Source organism: Rhinopithecus bieti, unplaced genomic scaffold (genome assembly GCF_001698545.2).
Source record: "Rhinopithecus bieti isolate Rb0 unplaced genomic scaffold, ASM169854v2 scaffold_42612, whole genome shotgun sequence".
Classification (NCBI taxonomy): Eukaryota; Metazoa; Chordata; class Mammalia; order Primates; family Cercopithecidae; genus Rhinopithecus; species Rhinopithecus bieti.
In genome coordinates this window covers 107,308-130,402 of record NW_016817187.1, presented here as the reverse complement: position 1 = coordinate 130,402, position 23,095 = coordinate 107,308, and the positions used below count along the sequence as shown (strand labels likewise).

The following is a 23,095-nucleotide window of genomic DNA, read 5'->3' as shown; positions in this document are numbered from 1 at the left end:
GCGCGCGCTCTCCCGCGCCCACGCCGCGCGCACCAGCTGCGGCGGCTGCCATGGCGACCCGCAGGTGAGCTGCAGAGGCGCGCGTGGTCCCTGCCCCACCCGCGCGGAGCCAGAGAGGAGGCGGTTGTCAAGGCGACGTGGGTAGGAGGAGAGGACTCAGGGAGGAGGAAGGATGGGCGGTGTTGGCGTAGCCGCAGGGAGGTGACTGGAGCGAGCCTGGCCTCTTGCATCCCCCCCCCCCGCCCGTGTACCTCCCTCCCCTTTTTTTCCGCCTTCTGCCAGCAGAAGCAGCAGCCGCAGCACCTGAGCCGCTACTGCCGCTCACTCAGGGCAACGCTATGGCTGAGCCTGGCCACCGTCTCTCGGCCAGAGGCAGGGGAACAACTGAGAGGCGCACACCCCGGCTGTTGCGGCTGCTGTTCTGGGCTGGGACCGCCTTCCAGGTGACCCAGGGAACGGGACCGGAGCTTCACGCTTGCAAAGAGGTACTGCCGCCCCCCTACCCGACCCCGCTTTGGTCACAAAAGTCTGGGTCCAGGCGGAGACCTTGGGGACCCAGGCGCAGAGAGTTTCAGACGCCACGGAGTTTAGATTTCTTTGGGGATGAGGCGTGAGGGGAGGGAAGAGGAGCCAGTCTGGCGTCATGAGGAGGCCAGCACATTGGAGGACTCACGGATAGATCAACCTTACAGCTTGGGATGCTGAGCTCAGCGAGAAAGGTCCCAGCCCCAAGAAGGGGAGCTACCTGGGTACCTGAACTCAGAATGAGGGAGGAAGACGAGTTGTTTTCCAACTGGGATAAATTCACCTTAAAAGTGGTTGACAACAAAAGATTATGCACAGAGAAGCAAAATAGGAAGAGGAAAGGAGAGTAGTGCGAGAGCAAAGGAGTTAGGAAGGCCAGAAAAAAGTACCGGAGCGAAGTGATTTTATCATGGCTACACAAAACGGAGTGTGAAGGTGGGAGATGTGCAAGAGGGATGATAGGATCCCAGCTCTCTAGTTCCTTATTTATTAAACATCGGTTAGTGAACACTGTTAAATGTGGCTCCTCCTTATAGCTTGGCCTCCCCGCAGTGTACTATGTTTAGTGTACCTGACAGCACACGACTCACCTTTCTGCAGATTTTGAGTTCTTCAATATCTTGTGTTCTGCCAACCTCTGGTCTCCTTCTCTGACTTCTGCTAACGTATGTCAAAGTCTTTTTCAAGGTATTTCCAAAATGTTGGAAGCAGAATTCAGACAATAGGTAGTCAATGTCTTATAACCAAAAATAGCTTTTGAAAAGTCATCTTGGAGGAATGCAAAAGAGCACTAGGAGCAACAAAACTAAGTCGTTTCTGTATTATTGAAATAAGGATATTTGGTTGTGCTCCGAGCAACTTTTTTAGAAACCATATGGCAGAGGCAACAATAAGATATTTACAAGAACTACGTTGGGGAAGGCAAAATCAAAGTTCTGTTATTTCTATGGAATGTGAAGGACTAAGGTTTTGAGACGTTCATATATATATATATATAACTTTAAAATATATATGTTTTAAAATAGAAATGAGGTTTCAATATACTGCCCCGGCCAGTCTCTAACTCCTGGGCTCAAGTGATCCTCCCACCTCAGCCTCCCAAAGTGCTGGGATTATAAGAATGAGTCACTGCACCCAGTCCAGAATATTTTTTATAAATTGTTAGTGTGAAGTGATTGCCAACAACAACTCCATCCCTTATGGAGATATATTCTTATAAAGATGTTCTGAGTCTACAGTATAGCAGGTCATAAAGACATCAGGTGTGGGGGGAAGGATTTTTGTGTGAATAAAGATACTTGATTTTGAAGATTCATGAATATGATATAAGTGACCCCAGTGAGTGAGACTTTTGATAACCTTTATTAGCCTCAATGACAACCTGCCTTGGGCTGTCTACATTTCCACCCAGCCACATAATGACCTGTTTTAGAGATCGCAGAGAACAGGATGATCTTATCAGTGACTCTGGCTCACCGGCCTTGATGGCCTGTGGTCTAACCAACCAAAATAATGAGACGAAGAAAGCCCACTTGCCTAAGAATCAAACAAGGGAGTCTCCTGAGTGGAAGGTAAGAATCATACAGTTTAACTACCAATTCTTGTTGAGATCTTTGTCAACAATGGAAAATATGAGACATTTCAGAAATTAAGCACTTCTATTATCTTGATTTGGAGGAAGAGAAGAATATTAATACTTGAGAACTTGAACTTGTGTACGAATTTTGCCTTTGGTCTTGTTTGAATAACCAATATTTGCCTAAGCAAAAGGTCTTGCCACAAAGAGTAAGCTTAGGGTAGTGGAAAGCTATGGAGCTCAACCTACCAGGGTTTTAGTCCTGTTACTTACCACATGGTTTTTGGATTTGTAGAATGGGTATCAAAATAACACCTACCTCAGAAAAGATTGCTTTGAGTATTGAAATAGAAAATACATTGGAAACACAAAATAGAGTTACCTACCCTCCTTCCCTGTTCAGCTTCTTTCCCATTATATCCACACTCCATGCCAGATTGGAAATGGCTTGGGAGGCATGCCCATTGACCGCAGGCGTCAGCAAGTCCTGTTTACATTCTCCTTGAGCAAACAGTGGCCATTGAACACCCTCAACTCCAAAACAATCAGGGAGAGAATAAACCCATTATTATAGTATTCATTTGGCAATATGAACTGATCAAACAAGTTTGGGGCTTCCAACCCCACATGGTGAAAACCAATTCAAGGTAGACCAGCATTTCTCTGTTCCTTTTTTTTATTTTTATTTTTTGAGACAGAGTCTCACTCTGTCAGCCAGGCCAGGCTGGAGTGCAGTGGCATGATCTCGGCTCACTGCAACTTCCACCTCCCAGACTCAAGCAATTCTCCTGCCTCAGCCTCCCAAGTAGCTGGGATTACAGGTGTGTGCCAATACACCCAACTAATTTTTGTGTTTTTAGTAGAGATGGGGTTCACCATGTTGGCCAGGCTGGTCTTGAACTCCTGACCTGAGGTGATCCGCCCACCTCGGCCTCCCAAAGTGCTAGGACTACAGGCGTGAGTCACTGCGCCCGGCCACTCTTCTCTGTTCTTGATCTTCATACGAATTTCTTGTGAGATGATGTTGGGTGTTGATGGCAGGGACTCTTATCAGGCCAAGGCTGATGCTAATGACAACAATATCGTTCCAGCCTTGTTCGTGAAAGCTGAGGATCTCTCTGGATGTAATCAGGAAACAGAGAGTTTTAGCTTGAGGCCTAAACTGAGGCGGCAGAGAACTGGAAGTTCTAGACTGCTGGACATGTGCTGGGGCTTGGCATTCCTCTCACAGTTTTATAATAATCAGGGTCACACATGGAACTAAACATCCTGTATGATACTTGTTTTCACAAATCATTTCTTTAGCCCAGGCTGAGTGCTGGCTGCAAGCTAAAGGAGCGTTTCCCATGGCGCAGTGAAGCAAATCGAATGAAAGAGGAACAGAAAGCTGCCTTTAACACGCTCTGCCTTGTCCTGAGGCTCCAGGGCTAACTGCCCTCAAAGGGGTTCCCCACTCTATATTGAAAAGCCCATGGGTTAGGAATCTAGCAGACATGGATTGGAATAAAATTTGTTGAATGAGTGAGGCCATTTAGTAAGGATGCTACTTTGAGAAGTTAATTAACTTCTGTCAGCATCGAATCCCTGATCCGTGAAATGGGGGATGATAATACCTATCTCACAGGGCTGTTGTAGGAATTAAATTAAATAAAATAACACATGTGAAGTGCCTAGTGCATACTTCCTTGTTATATCATAGGTGCTTAATAAATGTTGGTAGGAGGAACATTTAAGTACACAGATAATGACATATAAATGATGACATAAGATTAACGTGGTAAACAATGCAGGAGTGGCGATATAGAGGTTGATAGGAAAAGAGAGAAGAAAACTAATTCACGGCAGGGCACAGTGGCTCACACCTGTAATCCCAGCACCTTGGGAGGCCGAGGCTGGTGGATCACCTGAGGTTGGGAGTTCGAAACCAGCCTGGCCAACATTTAAACCCCGTCTCTACTAAAAATACAAAATTAGGCCGAGCATGGTGGCTCACACCTGTAATCCCAGCACTTTGGGAGGCCAAGGTGGGCGGATCACGAGGTCAGGAGATCGAGACCATTTTGGCTAACATAGTGAAACCCCATCTCTACTAGAAATACAAAAAATTAGCTAGGCGTGGTGGCAGGCACCTGTAGTCCCAGCTACTTGGGAGGCTGAGGCAGGAGAATGGCAAGAATCAGGGAGGCAGAGCTTGCAATGTGCGCGCCACTGCACTCCAGCCTGGGCAACAGAGCAAGACTCCGTCTCAAAAAAACAAAACAAAACAAAACCAAATTAGCTGGGCATGGTGATGCATGCCTGTAATCCCAGTTACTTGGGAGACTGAGGCAGGAGGATAGCTTGAGCCTGGGAGGCGGAGGTTGCAGTGAACTGAGATTGCGCCATTGCACTCCATTCTGGGCAACAAGAATGAAACTCCATCTCAAAAAAAAATAAAAGAGAGAAAGAAAACTAATTTAAACAGTTGGCACTTGACCTGCTTCTGTGATAATCAGTAGCATTTCAGTGGGCAGAGATGGAGGAAGGGTGTTTTCTAGATAGAGGAAGGAGCCTGACGCAAGGTCCACATGTGGAAAACGCAAATGATCCTGGGACTTGCAAGCAGATCAGCTGGCTGAAATGTGCAATAGTGTGAGCTACAAAGTTGATAAGGTTGAAAAATTCTAAACTAAGTGGAGAATCCCTGAAGGATTTCTGGCAGAGATAGCAGCCTAAGCAGAGTGGATTAGCATGATTATAAAGTAAGCATAGTTGAGGTGGGCCAACAGGTGAGAGCAGAGAGATAAGGCAAGGACACCAATGCCGAAGATATTACTGAAGTCAAAGGGGAGGTTAATAAAGGGACTGCACTGGGATGGAGACAGTGGAATACATGGAAAGGCATCCGTGTGAAAAACATGCTGATGGTAGAGGTCAGAGGATTTGGCAACTGACTGATGGTGTAGGGTGATGGTGATGGGTGGGTCAAGGATTTTTGTCAGGATTTTAGAGTGGGAGAATGGTAAGAGTTACTATCCAAAATGCAGAAAGAACAGCTTTAGGGAGCAGAGTGTTCCCTGTTTAGTTCTGATGTCCCTGGGATCAGCCCCCAGGGGGGAAAGTCCTGAGCCTTTGGCACGCTATTTCACTTCATGAGCACAGTGTCTAGGCTTTTCTATTTCCTCCTGTATTTGGTGGTTCTTCTTCTTCTTCTTCTTCTTCTTCTTCTTCTTCTTCTTTTTTTTTTTTTTTTTTTTTTGTTTTTTTTTTTTTTTTTTTTTTTTTTTTTGATGGAGTCTCACTCTGTTCCCCAGGCTGAAGTGCAATGCTGTGATCTCTGCTCACTGCAACCTCTGCCTCCCAGGTTCAAGCAATTCTGCTGCCTCAGCCTCCTGAGAAGCTGGGATTACAGGCGCCAGTCACCATGCCCAGCTGATTTTGTATTTTTATTAAAGACGGGGTTTCACCATGTTGGCCAGGCTGGTCTCAAACTCCTGACCTCAGGCAATCCGCCTGCCTTGGCCTCCAAAGGTGCTGGGATTATAGGAGTGAGCCACCATGCCTGGCCTAATTTTTTTTTTTTTTTTTTTGAGACAAGATCTGACTCTACTGTGAAGGCTAGAATGCAGTGGTGCCATCTCAGCTCACTGAAACGTCCCCGTCCCAGGCTCAAGCCATCCTCCCACCTTAGCTGGGATTACAGGTGTGCACCACCATGCCTGGCTAATTTTGTAGTTTTGGGGAGACAGGGTTTCTCCATTTGCCCAGGCTGGTCTCAAACTCGTGAGATCTAGTGATCTGCCTGCCTCGGCCTCCCAAATTGCTGGAATTACAAGTGTGAGCTACCAGACTCAGCCTGTTTTTTTTTTTTTTTTTCACATGTATGTCTCCCTAAACAATCTTATTTAGATCTGTTTATTTTGACCTTTATAAAATATATTGCATTGTATATAGAGTTATAACATTTGCTTTTCTACCTCAACACTAAGCTTCTAAACTCGTCTACATTATTGTATGTTACTATATTTTCTGCATTTTCAGTGTTATAAAATACTCCTTTGGTGAATATTCCACAATTTAAAAATTAGTTCTTCTGTTAATAGACATTTGGGTTTCCATTGTTTTGCTATTTCAAACAATGCTGCTATGGACATTGTTGAACCTGTCTTCTGGTGTGCAGGTACACCCTAGAAGTGGGGTGCTGGGTTGTGGGGTGTATACAGATTCATCTTCACAGGAGAATGCCAAATTGTTTTCTGAAGTGAGGGAATTAATCATAATTTATTCTTCAGTGACTCCAGAGATTGAGATTCTATTAAGGACCTTAGTCACCACTATGGTCTGATGTTTGTGTCCCCCCCAAAATTCATACATTGATACCTAATCCTCAGTGCAATGATATTAAGAGGTGGGGCCTTTGGGAGGTGATTATATCCTATGGGATTAGTGCACTTATAAAAGAGGCGTGAGGGGCTGGGCACTGTGACTCATACCTGTAATCCCAGCATTTTGGGAGGCTGAGGCAGGCTGATCACTTGAGGCCAGGAGTTCAAGACCAGCCTGGCCAACATGTCGAAACCCTGTCTCTACAAAAAATACAAAACCTAGCTGGTGTGGTGGTGCATGCCTGTAATCGAAACTACTTGGGAGGCTGAGACATGAGAATTGCTTGAACCCGGGAGGCAGAGGTTGCAGTAAGCCAAGATCATGCCACTGTACTCCAGCTTGCGTGACAGAGCAAGACTGTGTCTTAAAATAAAATAAAAATAAATACAAGAGGCCCGAGGTAACTTTTTTGCCCCCTCCACTATGTGAGGACACATAGACAGCACCATCTCTGAGGAATGGGCCCTCAGCAGACACCCAATCTGCTGCTGCCTCGATCTTGGACTTCCCAGCCTCCAGAGCTGTGAGCAATCAGTATCCATTGTTTATAAATTACCTAGTCTATGGTATTTTGTTATAGTAGACCAAACCGACTAGGCAGTCACTTTAGCCCCAGACATACTAAGTCAGGGCTTAACTGTGGGGCCACTCTCCCTTCACAAGTAACGCCATTTCTTCAGAGCTCTTGGGGGTCCTGTTTACCTCGACTTTTATATCTCTTCCGTTTTCAGTTTTGTAATCTGATGTGTCTCAGGTTGGATGAGTTTTCTTCTATTTTGGAAACTGGACAGATGAATTCTCACTCAGATCACTCATTAAATAGAGTCTGGGTGAAAGCAACTTCTAGGGCTAGGCTTCTGGAAATTAGTAGCATCTTAAGGTCTCAAGGTAGGTACCATCTTAGGGTAAAACAGAAATGTCACTCAATAGGAGATATCTACTGCTCTCTACTCTATCTGAGAGGAGCCTTAGCTATTGTAATGTCTTTCAGGGAAGTGCACTGTGGGCAAAAATAACTCTTCATATCCGGATTTGGTACAGTTTACAAAATGTTGAAGTTTTTGGTACTTTTTGTGTCCCTTTTCGCATTCTGTATTTCTTGAATTTTTTTCAAATTTTTTTTTGAGATGGAGTTTCATTCTTGTTGCCCAGGCTGGAGTGCAGTGGTGTGATCTTGGCTCACTGCAACCTCCGCCTCCCAGGTTCAAGGGATTCTCCTGCCTCAGCCTCCCAAGTAGCTGGGATTACAGGCGCCTGCCATCACTCCCAGCTAATTTTAGTAGAGATGGTGTTTCACCATGTTGGCTATGCTGGTCTCAAACTCTTGACCTCGGGTAATCCACCCACCTCAGCCTCCCAAAGTGAGTGAGCCACTGTGCCTAGCTTTTGAATTATTATAATAAGAAAGTATCATTGTTATAAAAGCAATAAGGTTATTTAAAAATAGTATTCAATAGGCCAAAAGGGAATATGGAAATAACAGCCTTGAACTCCTGGCCTCGAAGGATTCTCCTGCCTCAGTCAGACTTTAGAGTTTCCCTTTTCATTCAGGATGAATCCTGAAAAGAGGGGGTTAATCCTGCATTAGACACTGGAGGGACTAAACTCTGAGAAAAGAACATTACCAAGAACTATCTAGCCCTGTGAAATTTAGACAATTTCTGCAAATACGGATCTTTCATACTCCAATGGCCCAATAATGGAGGTCTTCTTTGTCTGTGTATTACTTTTTTTTTTTTTCTTTTTTGAGACAGAGTCGCCTCTGTTGCCTAGGCTGGAGTGCAGTGGCACGATCTCAGCTCACTGCAACCTCCGCTTCCTGGGTTTAAGCGATTCTCCTGCCTCAGCCTCCTGAGTAGCTGGGAATACAGGCATCTGCCACCATGCCCGGTTCATTTTGTATTTTAGTAGAGACGGGATTACACCATATTGGCTAGGCTGGTCTCAAACTCCTGACGTTGTGATCCGCCCGCCTTGGGCTCCCAAAGTGCTGGGATTACAGGCGTGAGCCACCGCAGCTGGCGTTTTTTTTTTTTTTTTTTTTTTGAGACAGAGTCTTGCTCTGTCACTCAGGCCAGAGTACAGCAGTGCAATCTCAGCTCACTGCAGCCTCTGCCTGTCAGATTCAAGCAATTCCCATGCCTCAGCCTCCTGAGTAGTTGGGATTACAGGCATGCACCACCACACCCTGCCATGTTGGCCAGGCTGGTGTTGAACTCGCAACCTCAAGTGATCACCCTGCCTTGGCCTCTCAAAGTGCTGGGATTACAGGCGTGAGCCACTATGCGCAGCTTCAGATAACCTTTCCATTAAAAAAAAAAAAAGGCAGAATGCAGTGGCTCATCCCTGTAATCCCAGCACTTTGGGAGGCCGAGGCCAGCAGATTGCTTGAGCCCAGGAGTTCAAGACCAGTCTGGGCCACATAGCAAGACCCCATCTTTACAAAACAGTTTTAAAAATTAGCTATGTGTGGAGGTCCATGCCTGTAGTCCCAGACACTAGGGAGACTGAGGTGGGAGGTTCACTTGAACCTGTGAGTTAAAGATTACAGTGAGCTGTGATCAAGCCACTACACTCCAGCATGGGCAACACAGTGGGACTCTCTCTCTAAAAAAAAAAAAAAAAGGACTGGGTGCAGTGGCTGACACCTGTAATCCCAGCACTTTGGGAGGCCAAGGTGGGTGGATCACTTGAGCTCAGGGGTTTGAGACCAGCCTGGGCAACATGGTGAAACCCTATCTCTACTAAAAATGCAAAAATTAGCTGGGCGTGGTGGTGTGTCCCTGTGGTCCCAGCTACTTGGGAGGCTAAGGTAGGAGGACCGTTTGAACCCAGAAGGCTGAGGTTGCAGTGGCACCAGAGTAAGACCCTGTCTCACAAAAAAGGTAGAGGGATCTGTATTAGTTAGCTTTTGCTATATAACAATCCACCCTGAGGCTTATTGTCTTAAACAGGACCCCTTGTTCAGCCCACAATCCTGTAGTTTGACTGGTCTAGGGCAGCATGGCTGATCTAAGCTGGGCTCCCTTGTGTGACTGTGGTCAGCTGGTAGATTGACTGCAAGCTAGATTACCTAAAATGCTTCACCCAGAGGTCTGACATTGACAGGCTGTTGAGTGAGGTGCCCAGGTTCTCTTCTAGATGGCCACTTATCCTCCAGCAGGCTAGTTTACACTCATTTATAGGATGGTCTCAGAATTCCAAGTGCAGTAGCAGAGCAAGCCCCAGTGTGCAAGCTCTTCTCAAGCCTCTGTCCATGTCATCATTGCTAATGTCCTATTGGCCAAAGCAAGTCACATGGTCAGGCCATGAACTAGACTTCACTTCTCTATGGGAGCCCCTGCAAAGTCATTATGTAGGGGCATACATATGGGGATGGGAAGAATTTGTTGCCATTTTTGAAGCATACCACTAGGAAAAGCAGAGTTGATACAAATAACCAACCACTCCAATGGACCTATAGTTATAAATTTGGTTAAGTACTAGGAAAGAAAAATCAAGAATATGAGAGATTATTACAAAGACACCTACTTTACAGTATGCCACAAGATCTTTTATATACTTTCAGCATCTTTCTATAATGATGACATATGAACATTTTAAATCACCATATCTGTTGGTATAGATCACTGCTTTAGGAATGCAGCAAGAAAACTACAGCGCAGTATTCAAATTGCATACTCAAGGAAAAGCATACAATGTGTTGATTTGAATGAGATGAACTTTAAATTTCTCTATTCCCTTTTGGCTTATTGAATGCTATTTTAAAATAATCTTATTGTTTTTGCAACAATTATACTCGCTTATTCTAATAATTCAAGAAATACAGAATGCCAAAAAGACCACGAAACTTACCCAGAATTTCATAATTGGTTAAACTCATTGTAAACATTTCATTATATCTTTCCAGCTTTCTCTCCATACTGATAGACTTTCTAGACTTCTATATGTATGGATATAGATATATAATTTTTTTTTAGATAGAGTTTTTCTCTTGTCGCCCAGGCTGGAGTGCAATGGCACAATCTTGGCCCACTGCAACCTCCACCTCCTGGGTTCAAGCGATTCTCCTGCCTCAGTCTTCCAAGTAGCCGGGACTACAGGCGTGGGCCACCATGCCCAGCTAATTTTTGTATTTTTAGTAGAGACAGGGTTTCACCATGTTGCCCAGGCTAGTCTCGAATTCCTGACCTCAGGTGATCTACCCCCTCAGCCTCCCAAAGTGCTGGGATTACAGGTGTGAGCCACCATGTCCAGTCATAAATATATAATTGTCTGTAAGTGTGATTATTCCATATATGCAGTTTCATAACCTGCTTTTTTCATGCAATAATATTGCAGGGGCCATTGCTACATGTTAATAAATATATATATATATATATATATATATATACACACATACACATACATGTTAATAAATATAAATATATATCATCATTTTTCTCTTTAAGAGATAGAGTCTCACTATGTTGCCCAGGCTGGAGAGCAGTGACTATTACAGGTGTCATCATGGTGCAATATAACCTTGAACTCTTGGGCTCAAGTTATCCTCCTGCCTTAGGCTCAAGTAGCTGGGACTGCAGGCTTGTGCCACCACACCTGGCTACTTTATTATTTTTAAGGCTGCATAGAGTTCTGTAGGCTGTATGTAATATAGTTTATATAACTAACCAACTCAGATAACCAACCAATTTCTATTAGTATAAACAACACTGAAGTGAACACTTTTGCACATATAGTTGTAAACATTTGCTCAACTGTCATTCAGTTAACTCCTTAAATTATGTTCTTAGAAATGAGGATTATTTGACCAAGGACATATATATTTCATATTGTTCCCTATTACTCAATTTATCTTTTGGAGAAATTGCATCAATTTTTACTTCTCATTAACCTTGCACACCCTCACCTTTTCTCACATCCTTGGCAATGCTATCAATCCTTTAAAACTTTCATAAATTAATAGGCAATACACACACATACTTCATTCTTGGTCCGTAACTGAGGAATCCCACCAGTTTTCAAAAGGACCCTACTGGAGCTCCCATGTGACCTCAGAGCATTTCTAGGGGTTATTACTTCAACTGAGGGAGATTTTCTGGCTCCTCACCCTCCCACTTTTGCTTCCTTGTGTGTGGTCTCTTTTTTTTTTTTTTTTTTTTTTTTTTTTTTTTTTTTTTTTTTTGAGAGAGACAGAATCTGGCTCTGTCGCCCAGGCTGGAGTGTGCAGTGGTGCGATCTCTGCTCACTGCAACCTCCACCTCCTGGGTTCAAGTGATTTTCCTGCCTCAGCCTCCCAAGTAGCTGGGATTACAGGTGCCCACCAACACACTTGGCTAATTTTTGTATTTTTAGTAGAGATGGCATAACACCATGTTGGCCAGGCTGGTCTCGAACTCCTGACCTCAAATGATCCACCAACCTCGGCCTCCCAAAGTGCTGGGAGTACAGGCGTGAGCCACCGTGCCCAGCTGGTAATTTCTGTGTATTTTTAGTAGAGATGGAATTTCTCTATGTGTTGGCCAGGCTGGTCTCAAACTCCTGACCTCAAGTGATCCACCCCCACCCCCTTGGCCTCTCAAAGCGCTGGGATTGCAAATGTGAACCACCATGCCTGGCCAAGCAGTCTGTTTTTTTGTTTTTTGTTTTTTTTTTTTTTGAGTCAGAGTCTTGTTCCATCGCCAGGCTGGAATGCAGTGGCACAATTTTGGCTCACTACAGCATCTGCCTCCCGGGTTCAAGCGATTCTCTTGCCTCAGCCTCCTGAGTAGCTGGGATTACAGGCATGCGCTACCACGCCCGGTTGTATTTTTAGTAGAGACGGGGTATCACCATGTTGGCCAGGATGGTCTCGATCTCTTGACCTCGTGATCTGCCCACCTTGGCCTCCCAAAGTACTGGGATTACAGGTATGAGCCACCGCGCCCGGCCAAGCAGTCTGTTTTTAACCCTGCACAATCTGGATACACAATTTAGCACTTCTTAGGGTGCTAAGAATTCATCTTCATATATAAAAACACACATACCAAGCAAAAAACACCACCACTACAGCAAGATGATACTAATGAGCAACGTAGTCTTCACTAAGGACTTTTTTTTTTCCAGGAGGAAAAGTTTTAATTTATTCACAGAAACAGAATAAAAATCCCCATACATCATTCTTAATCTTCCAAATCCCTTCTCAGCTGCTTCCTCTCCACCCAACCAGGAGTAAAGTGTTCCACCCTTCTCCCACACTACGCCAGCCTCCTCTCTTCCCTTTCACATTTCCCAACTTAGGTGGTCCCAGGGAGAAGCTCGTTTGGCTTGGGAAGCCGAGTCGATACTTACAAATAACCATTCCAATCGACTTGTAGTTATACATTTCGTTAAGTGCTCTGCAAGAAAAGTGAAAGATATGGCCGGGCGCGGTGGCTCAAGCCTGTAATCCCAGCACTTTGGGAGGCTGAGACGGGCGGATCACGAGGTCAGGAGATCTAGACCATCCTAACATGGTGAAACCCCGTCTCTACTAAAAAATACAAAAAAACGAGCCGGGCGAGGTGGCGGGCGCCTGTAGTCCCAGCTACTCAGGAGGCTGAGGCAGGAGAATGGCGTAAACCCGGGAGGCGGAGCTTGCAGTGAGCTGAGATCTGGCCACTGCACTCCAACCTGGGCGACAGAGCGAGACTCCGTCTCAAAAAAAAAAAAAAAAAAAAAAAAGAAAAGTGAAAGATATGATGAGAGATTATTTCAAGGAGACTTAGATGGGGAAAGTGAGAGCAGGCCTTTCTGAGGAGTGAGTTTAAGCATGGATCTGAAGGGTGTGGAGGAGTTTGGCAGGCAAATATGAGGAACAAACTCAGCCTGGTGCTCAGAGGATGGACAGAAAGCCAGTGTAGCTGAACCACATAAACTTACACTTGTAAAATAAAAAAGTTCAAGGCCAGGTACAGTGGCTCACCACTGTAATCCCAGGTATGATCCTTAAAAAAACAAAACAAGCAATACAGGAAAGTACAAGTAAAGAAAATAAAAATTTACCCCAATTTTCATCACTCAGAAATAATTCTGAAAAAGCCCTTTTTTTTGAGATGGAGTCTCGCTCTGTCGCCCATTCTGGAGTGCAGTGATGCTATCTCAGCTCGCTACAACCTTTGCCTCCTGGGTTCCAGCAATTCTCCTGCCTGGTCTCCCGAATAGCTGGGATTACAGGCACGTTCCACCATGCCCAGCTAAATTTTGTATTTTTAGTAGAGATGGAGTTTTTTGATGTTACCCAGGCTGGTCTCGAACTCCTGACCTCAAGTGATCAGCCTGTATTGGCCTCCCAAAATGCTGGGATTACAGGTGTCAGCCACCGTGCCTGGCCTGTAGCATGGATTTTTAATGACATCAATAGCCTTCTCCATCTGTGGTCAGCTGATAGGCTCGGACAGCTTTGGCTGTAAGAAAGGCCAAGAGTGCTCATTTTCACCAGGGAATCACTGAGACATGGAGGGCCAGGCTCAAGAGCTTGTCTGCTTTGTCAGGCTGCCAGCTTGTCCAGATCAGGGCAGATGGGCCGGGTGGAGAATTCTGCCAAATTTTTTGAAAATAAGTGAAACTCATCTTTTCCTCAGTCTGTATTGTCCCTCTGGTGAGTGATAAAAATTGGGCTGTTTGTCACATTTCTTTCTTAAGCTCTCCTTCTATGTCATACCAGATAAAGAACACAAGAGATAATTATAGTCAGTGCTTGACAACTGCTGAAAATACGAAAATATATTTTCATACTTCCTAGGCCCTCCACTACACAAATTCTTTTTTCTTTTCTTTTCTTTTCTTTTTTTTTTTGAGATGGAGTCTTGTTCTGTCACCAGGCTGGGGTGCCATGGTGCAATCTCGGCTCACTGCAACCTCCACCTCCCAGGTTCAAGAGATTCCCCTGCCTCAGCCTCCCAAGTAGAAGGGACTACAGGTGCATGCCACCATGCCTGACTAATTTTTTGTATTTTAGTAGAGACGGGGTTTCAGCATGTTAACCAGGATGGTCTTGATCTCCTTACCTTGTGGTCCACCCGCCTTGGCCCTCCAAAGTGCTGGGATTACAGGTGTGAGCCACCACACCTGGCCTTCAAATTCTTTCAAGACTGAGAAGCCTGATATGATGTTACCTTTTTATTTTATTTGTTTATTTTTTTGAGACAGGGTCCTACTCTTCACCTAGGCTGGAGTGCTGTGGCATGATCACTGTTCACGGCAGCCTCGAGCTCCTGGGCTCAAGTGATCCTCCCACATTAGCCTCCTGAGTAGCTGGAACTACAGGCACATGTCACCACACTCGGCTAATTTTTAAATTTTTTCAGAGACTAGGTCTCACCGTGTTGCCCAGGCTGGTCGTGAACTCCTGGGCTCAGGTCATATCCTCCCACCTTGGCCTTCCAAAGTGGTGGGATTGCAGGCATGAGTCACTGCACCTGGCCTGCTTTTTTTTTTTTTTCAAGTCTTTTCTTTGAGACAAGAGTCTCGTTCTGTCACCCAGGCTAAAGTGCAGTGGCGTGATCTCAGCTCACTGTAACCTCTGCTTCCTAGGTTCAAGGGATCCTCCAGCCTTAGCCTCCCGTGCAGCTGGGATTACAGGCACATGCCACCATGCCCAGCTAAGTTTTATATTTTTAGTAAAGATAGGGTTTCACCATGTTGGCCAGGCTGGTCTCGAACTCCTGACCTTAAGTTATCCACCTGTCTTGGCTTCTCAAAGTGCTGGGATTACAGGCGTCAGCCACTGCACCTGGTCTTATTAAAGGCACTTTTAAAAGATCCACAAAACTATGCAGCATGAAAAATAAAATAAATTGAGTTTCATAGGCCTAGAATGTGGTTTTCTAAGTGTGAACCTTACTGCTAATACAAAATGAAACGCAAACAAAAAAATTGGACTCTAATTTTGATAAACCTACATGCTAATTGGAGCAGCCCTTTCCTGACCTGATGCAAAACAATAAAGGAAAACTGAAATTGCCTAATTTTGTGCTTGGAATCAATTACTTTGACCTCCCATCCCAATCACATGAAAATAGAGTGGCTAGTTACCCACTCTGGGGAGTGTCACCTAGATGTAAAACTGTCACTTCATAACATTGTTGGTGTTGGGGTGAATCTTAGTGGTCCTCCAGTCCCAAAGCATCCTTGCCTACAATACCTGGATGGGCGCTTATCTTTTGGTAGGCCTGAACCTTTCTGGTAATGAGGAGCTCACTATTTCTAAAGGAAAACTGTGCCATTGGGGTAAAAAAGTATTAATTTTTAAACATTGGTAGTTGTTAAGCAGTTGTTGAATATTTTGAGCCAAAATTTGTCGCCTCCCTTTCTAGCTTTTATATGCTTCAGAATTTTCTCCTTTAGGTTTGAGACCAGAGCCCGAATGGATCTAAACAGGCTCTTTGCACTGCTCTGCAAATTCTCTCATTTTTTGTTGCCCAAGACCAAGGATATTATCTCCATAGAGTGCCGTTTCCCAGCTTATTAAATAAGAGAAATCATCAGTTTCCTAAAGGTTAGACTGAGAATCTGAGCCCTGAACATTTAACATCTACCTGTAGCTCATTCTGGGATGCATTTCAGAAAGCAATTTAAGATTAATCTCCAGCGGTCACTGTACTAAGAATAAGAAAGTGCAAAATTCTTTCCTAAGATGTTGTTGTGAGTTGTTAGAACGCATAGAAGGTTGTTAGACACTAGAAAGGAGTCTTGAAGAAATTGTGGACATTCTTTAACTGAAATGCCTTTAAAATCTTACAGATACCCATTATCTTCCATTGAGGAGAAAGGATTATGCGAACCCTGGAGGGGCTTTAGAATCCAAATGTCTGATGCAGGGAAAGGAAATGTCTTTGCCTTTAACACAAGAAGCTTCACATCTACGAGTTGAGCAACATAACCAGTCACTTGATGACCACATTATCTCTGACATTTATTTCCTCCTTCTAATACCCTTTCTGTTTTTCATTCCTGTTAGGAATATTGACAAATACTGTCCATTTTGGTACCTGCTTCCAGAGAACAAGTATCAGAGTATTTTACAGTTTGAAGATGTCAGTGACAGATTGCCTCTAGGGCTCATGGGTCATTGTCATGTTTTGTTTTACCAAATAGTTATTTTCCTCTTATAGTTTTAATTTTAATCCTCTGAAATTTAAAATAATCCCCTCATTAAGTATTTATTAAACATAATGGGCTGAAAGAGACATAGAAGAATTACATGATAGAAAACCAACTTTGGGCTGGGTGCAGTGGCTCACATCTGTAATCCCAGCACTTTGGGAGGCTGAGGTGGGTGGATCACCTGAGGTCAGGAGATCAAGACCAGCCTCGCCAACATGGTGAAACCCCATCTCTACTAAAAATACAAAAATTAGCTGGGCGTGGTGGCACACGCCTGTAATCCTAGCTACTTGGGAGGCTGAGGCAGGAGAGTTGCTTGAATCCAGGAAGTGGAGGTTGCAGTGACCCGAGATCATGCCACTGCACTCCAGCCTGGGTGACAGAGTGAGACTCCGACTCAAAAACACCAAAAAGACAAAAAAACAAAAAAAACCCAGCTTTGATGGAACATACAGCCTTTAAGGGAATGAGTGGTTGCAGGCAGTTACAGAGCGAGATCAAGTGTGTGATAGAATGAGGCCAGTTGGGAAGGAGCAGTGGATAGAGCGCAGCCTCTGGAGATGGGGTTCATACCCCAGTTGGAGCTTCCCTCACTGTGAGACTCAGGCAAACTGCTGAATCTCAGCATCTCATTTACCAAAGGAGCTAATCCTATTTAATTTGAAAGACCACTGTGAAAATTAGAAAGGAGAAATAAGACATGCACTAGTTGTATTAGTTACCTTGGGCTGCCTCAACAAAGTATCACAAACTGGGTGGTTTAAAGCAACAGAAATTAATTTTCTTGCAGTTCCACAAGCCAGGAGTCTAAAATCAAAGCCCTCTGAAGGCTCTAGGGAAGAACATTCCTTGTCTCTTCTAGCCTCTGGTGGTTGCCAGCAATCCTTGGCCTTCCTTGGCTTATAGCTTCATCACTCCAACCTCTGACTTCACTGTTTCATGGCCTTCCTCCTGGGTGTGTCTCTGGGTCTTCACACGACATAAGGCCTTGAAATTAGGGCCCATCCTAATCCATTATGATCTCATCTTAACTAACTGTATCTGCAGAGAAGATTACATTCTGAGCTCCAAGGTGGGCAAGAATTTTGGAGGGACACTATACAACCCAGTGCACTGGCACATAGTATAGACTCAATAAGTAGAAACTGTTATGGTTATCAGGTGCCAAAGCGCCAATGAGCAGAGAAAAATTATTTTCTCTGTTGGAGTGGTTAAGGAGAGCTTCACAGAAGAAGTAAGAGTCATGGAAGGTTTCAAAGAAGTAGTAAAATTTAGATAAGAACTAAAAATGTGTAGAGTCTATCAGGTGGGAAGAATAGCATATCAATATTTATTTTATTTTAAAATTATACATACATATTTTATTTTATTGAAAATAGAGACAAGGGCTCACTATGTTGCTCAGGCTGGTCTCCAACTCTTGAGCTCAAGTGATCCTCCCACCTCTGCCTCCCAAAGTGCTAGGATTACAAGTGCGAGCCACTGCACCCAACCAGCATATCAACATTTTAACAATAGAGTTATTAACCTTGTAAAATCAGCTACTCATGAGACAGAAATATCCTTTGGCCCAATAATGGGAATTAAAAACTATAATCTTTTTTGAAATGGTTTAACTATTGATACATATATTAGTTACCTATTGCTTCCTAACAAATTACCCTAAAACTTAGCATCTTAAAATAACAAACATTTATTAATATTAGCTCGACGTGGTGATGTAAATCTGTAGTCTCAGCTACTTGGGAGGCTGAGGCGGGAGGATCACTTGTGCCCAGGAGTTTGAGACCAGCCTGGGCCGCATAGCAAGACGCTCTCTCTAAAAATAAATACCAAACACTTATTATCTCACAATTTCTGTGGGACAGGAATTCAGAAGCAGTTTAGCTGGGTGATTCTAGCTCAAAGTCTCTTAAGAGGTTATAGTCAAGATGTCCTCCAGGGCTGCAGTCATCCAAAAGTTTGTTTGAAACTTGAAGATCCATTTCCAAGATGGTTCACTCACACGGCTATGGCAGGAGCCTTGGTTCCTCAAGCATGGCTTCCTCCACTGGGCTGCTTAAGTGTTTTCATGACATAGCAGCCAGCTCCCTCCAGAGCAGGTAATCAGAGAGAGAGCAAGGAAGATGCCACCATGCCTTTTATGACTCAATCTCGAAGGTCACACACCATCACTTTCACCACATTCTGTTCATTAAAAGCAAGTCACAAAATTCAGCGCACCTTCCAGGGGAGGAGGATGAACCTCTAATTCCTGTTGAAGGGAGAACCACACCACGGTGTATAATGAAAGCATCCATTCCTTTAGCTGTTGAACTAGTTTCCTACATTGGACGTTCTTAAATCTCCATGTTATTATTATTTGTTAGCAAAATAATCATTTTGAGCACTCACAGTGTGCCAGGTGCTGTACTTGAAGCTGGGAATTTGGGATGAATTGGTCCAGTGCTTGTCCTCAAGGGGTTTACAGGTTAGTGAGGGAAAGAGAATAGTCTGTAAATATAATGCACGTATATAAGAGATGAAAGTGAATATAAACAGAGGGCTTTGGGTTTGCAACTCTAAGAGGGAAACTGAAGAAATCAGAGAAAGCTTTAGGGGTAGGAGGCATCTGAGGGCCAAGGGCAGTACCCAAACCTTAGCCTAACCCCTGGTATAGAGTAGTTCCTGGGCAGGTCATTGAAGAGGGACATTTGCTCCTGGAGATGGGAATGTGTAGGACTTGTGCTGGGGAATGTCAGGTTGTCCAGGGTCACTTTAGTGGAAGGGGGAGAAAAGGAAGAGTTTGAGGCCAGTTTTGGAGGCCCTTGGGGAATGTGGTAAGGAGAAAGATTAGACTTGATTATGAACACACTGGAGAACGACTTGTGTTTTTTGAGTAGGGGAGTGATATACTTAGATGCTTGTTTTGGAGAACAGAAAAAATTGGAGCCAGAGAAACTAATGTGTATGTGTGTATGAAATCATTCATTTATTCAAAATTTGTTGCAGACCCACCAGGCTTTTTTTTTTTTGAGACTGAGTCTTGCTCTGTTGCCCAGGCTGGAGTGCAATGGCATGATCTCAGCTCACTGCGACCTCCGCCTCCTGGGCTCAAGTGATTCTCCTGCCTCAGCTTCCTGAGCAGCTGGGATTACAGGTACCCGCCACCATGTCCAGCTAATTTTTGTATTTTTAGTAGAGATGGGGTTTCACCATGTTGGCCAGTCTGGTCTCGAACTCCTGACCTCATGATCTGCCCACCTCAGCCTCCCAAAGTGCTGGGACTACAGCTGTGGGCTACCGCACCCAGCCTACCAAGCATTATTTTTAGAGAGCTTATAGGCTAGTGGGAGAGGTACATATTAATCAAATCATATAAGGATAAAATGACAACTTTGACAGTGCTACAAAGAAAGGTACATGGTGCAATGAGAGCACATATTAGGGGATTTGACTTAAGCCAGAAGTTCAGGGAACTCTTCTGAGACAATGATAACCGAGTGAGGCCTGAAGAATGTCCAGAAGTAATAAGCCATGCAAGAGTAGGGATCAGCACAGGCAAAGGCCCTGAGATGAGTTACAAAGGACCGAAGGAAGGCCAGTGTAATGGGAGGAGCAAAGACAGAAGGAGAACACAGTTAGAAATAAGGTGGGAGAGGAAAGCAAGGATCAAACCATGAATGGTCTTAATTAACTAATGAATTAATTGTGCCCCTATCTACAAGGATTTCAGTTTTTGGGAAATACCTCCATCAAAATAGTAAAATCTAAATATAAAATAAAAATTATGGCAGAAAAAAAATACGACTTAAGACCAGGTGTGGTGGTTCATGCCTGTAATCCCAGCACTTCCCGAGGCTGAGGTGGGAGGACCACTTGAGTCCAGGAGCTCAAGACCAGCCCGGGCAACATGGCAAAACCCTGTCTCTACAAAAAACATAAAAATTAGCCAGGCACGGTGGCCCGTGCCTGTGGTCCCAGTAACTTGGGAGGCTGAGGTGGGCAGATCATGAGGTCAGGAGGTGGGAGGCAGATCATGAGGTCAGGAGGTGGGAGGCTCCCTTGAGCCTGGGAGATTGAGGCTGTGGTGAGCCATGATGGCAGCACTGCACTCCAGCCTGAGTGACAGAGCAAGACCTTGTCTCAAAGAAAAAAAATACAACTTAGAATGACAAATGGAGAAAGAATCATTAAATGAATATATGAATGTGATATAAGCAAATGGACTGGAAACTTGACCCTGAGCTTCCTAGTGGCCAAAGTAGAAGCAAAAAAACAAAAAACAAAAAACAAAAAACTTAGAATATGTAGTGCTGAAAGCCCATGAAGAAAAACATGGGAAAATCATTTAGCAGGCAGGTGCAACAGAAAGATGTACTGATGGTCTGTCTGTGGCATGAAAATGGAAAAGACTAGCAACATTAGAGGAAGACGTTGCAGAGAGATTCACTGATTAGTTACTATGGTTATTAAGACTATAGTATCTCTGGATATTGTCTCCCAGTATCTACCGAGATTATTATGGGATCAATGATTATTATTTCTCCATCATATATATGTGAAGTAGAAGTGGAATCTATCTTATTTTTTAGGTCAGGGTAATTTTATTTTGTCTCAAATTGGACTAGCAGGGGATATGTTTACTGTCTACGAACCGTTATGGAAGTTGGCACTGCTCAGAGTGCGAGGAAATAAAGAGATAGCTTGTTTATCAGTGGGCATAAAAATAAAGAAATGGCAAGATTTGTCCTGTTTCCTCCTGTGCCTGCTAAAAAGCAGAAGGATCATCTGAGGCCTTCCTGAAAATTAGGGAGAATGGCAGCCTGTCTTAATTACTTCCACCAAATTTCACTCTTGGATCCAGGCCATTTCCACTTTGGCAAAGTGTGAGGTGCTAATGCAGACTCCTGTTCCCAGTGATGTTGTGGCAGGCTGGCCCAGGGGAACTGTCAGTGCCTGGTCATGGGTGGGAGGAAGTGGGGGGGGGGGGGGGGGGGGCGCTGTTAACACTTTTAGTACTGTAGAAAGGAGCAGTTCCTTTCATTCCTTGTAGCAGAAGTCACTTGAGAAAGTGAACTTAGGCAAATGGCTTGTGCTTGAGTGTTCTGCTGTAAATTCTGTTCTTTTCTCCAAATCCACTCCTTCCAGCCTCTCCTCTCTTTTTCACAGTGGTCAATATCACAGTTTCCCGGAGGAAACATTGAAAGCGACTCAATGGCAGTGCTCCCTCCTGTTGCCATAGCTTTGGGTGTTTTCAGATTTTACTCTGCAAAGCCTCATAGGTTCTCCAGGTGGAGCCCAGTGGTGAAGACCTGGTGTGGGCTTCTTGACCTCACAGGGCACTGGGCCTCTCCCCTCTGGCTGGCATCTGGCTGCTCTTCTGCCATCAAGACCCCCAAGAAGAAAAGTAGCTTCCTCTAAAACCAGGTTATTCGTGCGAAGCTTAGCCCTGGTCCTCTGTGTAGCATAAAAAAGAACATCTGTCCAGTGAACAGCCAGCTTTTATGGCAGTGCCCTATTGGCCTACTGATAAGAAACCGTGGTTGCTCAGGCGGTGGCTGCACCTGCTGCTCTTGCCGTTTCTTTCCTGCTTGTGTAGATAAAGCCCTGCGGAGCTGAGCTGGTTTCACCTTTGTCATTACAACTTTGAAGCCCTCTGGAGGCTTTAACAACATCTTGCCAGTCTTATCCTAGAGAGGACAGCCAGTTCTCCTTGCTAGGTGGGAAAGCCGAAGCTGAATTCAGGAATTCTCATCAGGGCTGTCCATAGGAGGTCTCATCATTTCTAGCAGAGGAAAGAAACTTGAAGAAAGAATGGATTTAAATAATTGCCTCCAGGCAGTCTTCTCTCTCTCCTCCCTCCCTTTAAAAAAAATCATGGGATCATGTAATTTTTCAGCATAAATAATGGCAATAATGTTTGGAGGACATGGTAAGATTTCTGGAAATCTGGCAATTTGCAGATGACTTAAAAGAAAAAAAAAATGACCAAGCTAATCTTTAACTCCATACCTACTCTTGCCTTTTCCGAGGCAGCTTCCTGGTTTAGTGCAGGGTTCCCAAACTGCAGTAGGTATCAGCATCCCCTGGAGGGCTTGCTAAAACCCAGATTGGTAGGCCTACCCCTGAAATTCTGATTCAATGGGTCAGTGAGAGGGGCCTAAGAATTCAAATTTCTGGCCGGGCGCGGTGGCTCAAGCCTGTAATCCCAGCACTTTGGGAGACCGAGACGGGCGGATCACGAGGTCAGGAGACCGAGACCATCCTGGCTAACATGGTGAAACCCCGTCTCTACTAAAAATACAAAAAAAAAAACTAGCCGGGCGAGGTGGCGGGCGCCTGTAGTCCCAGCTACTCGGGAGGCTGAGGCAGGAGAATGGCGTAAACCCGGGAGGCGGAGCTTGCAGTGAGCTGAGATCCGGCCACTGCACTCTAGCCTGGGCGACAGAGGGCACCTCCGTTCCAAAAAAAAAAAAAAAAAAAAAGAATTCAAATTTCTTTCTTTTTTTTTTTTTTCTTTTT

The 23,095-nt window shown here is 44.5% G+C and overlaps 1 protein-coding gene across 6 annotated transcripts in view; it reads left to right on the top strand.

The window, feature by feature from the left end:
• The first annotated feature begins 32 nt into the window (after positions 1–32).
• The window catches only part of ELAPOR1 (endosome-lysosome associated apoptosis and autophagy regulator 1), a 98,021-nt gene continuing 74,958 nt past the window's right edge, over positions 33–23,095 (top strand). For 3 of the 6 annotated variants that reach the window (XM_017855936.1, XM_017855937.1, XM_017855935.1), the window contains exon 1: positions 117–485. In XM_017855936.1, coding sequence (XP_017711425.1) covers positions 339–485 — 147 coding nt within the window. In that variant the 5' untranslated portion in view covers positions 117–338. Of the gene's footprint in view, positions 486–23,095 lie in introns of all 6 variants that reach the window. The other 3 variants (XM_017855934.1, XM_017855932.1, XM_017855933.1) reach the window with 3 other exon arrangements.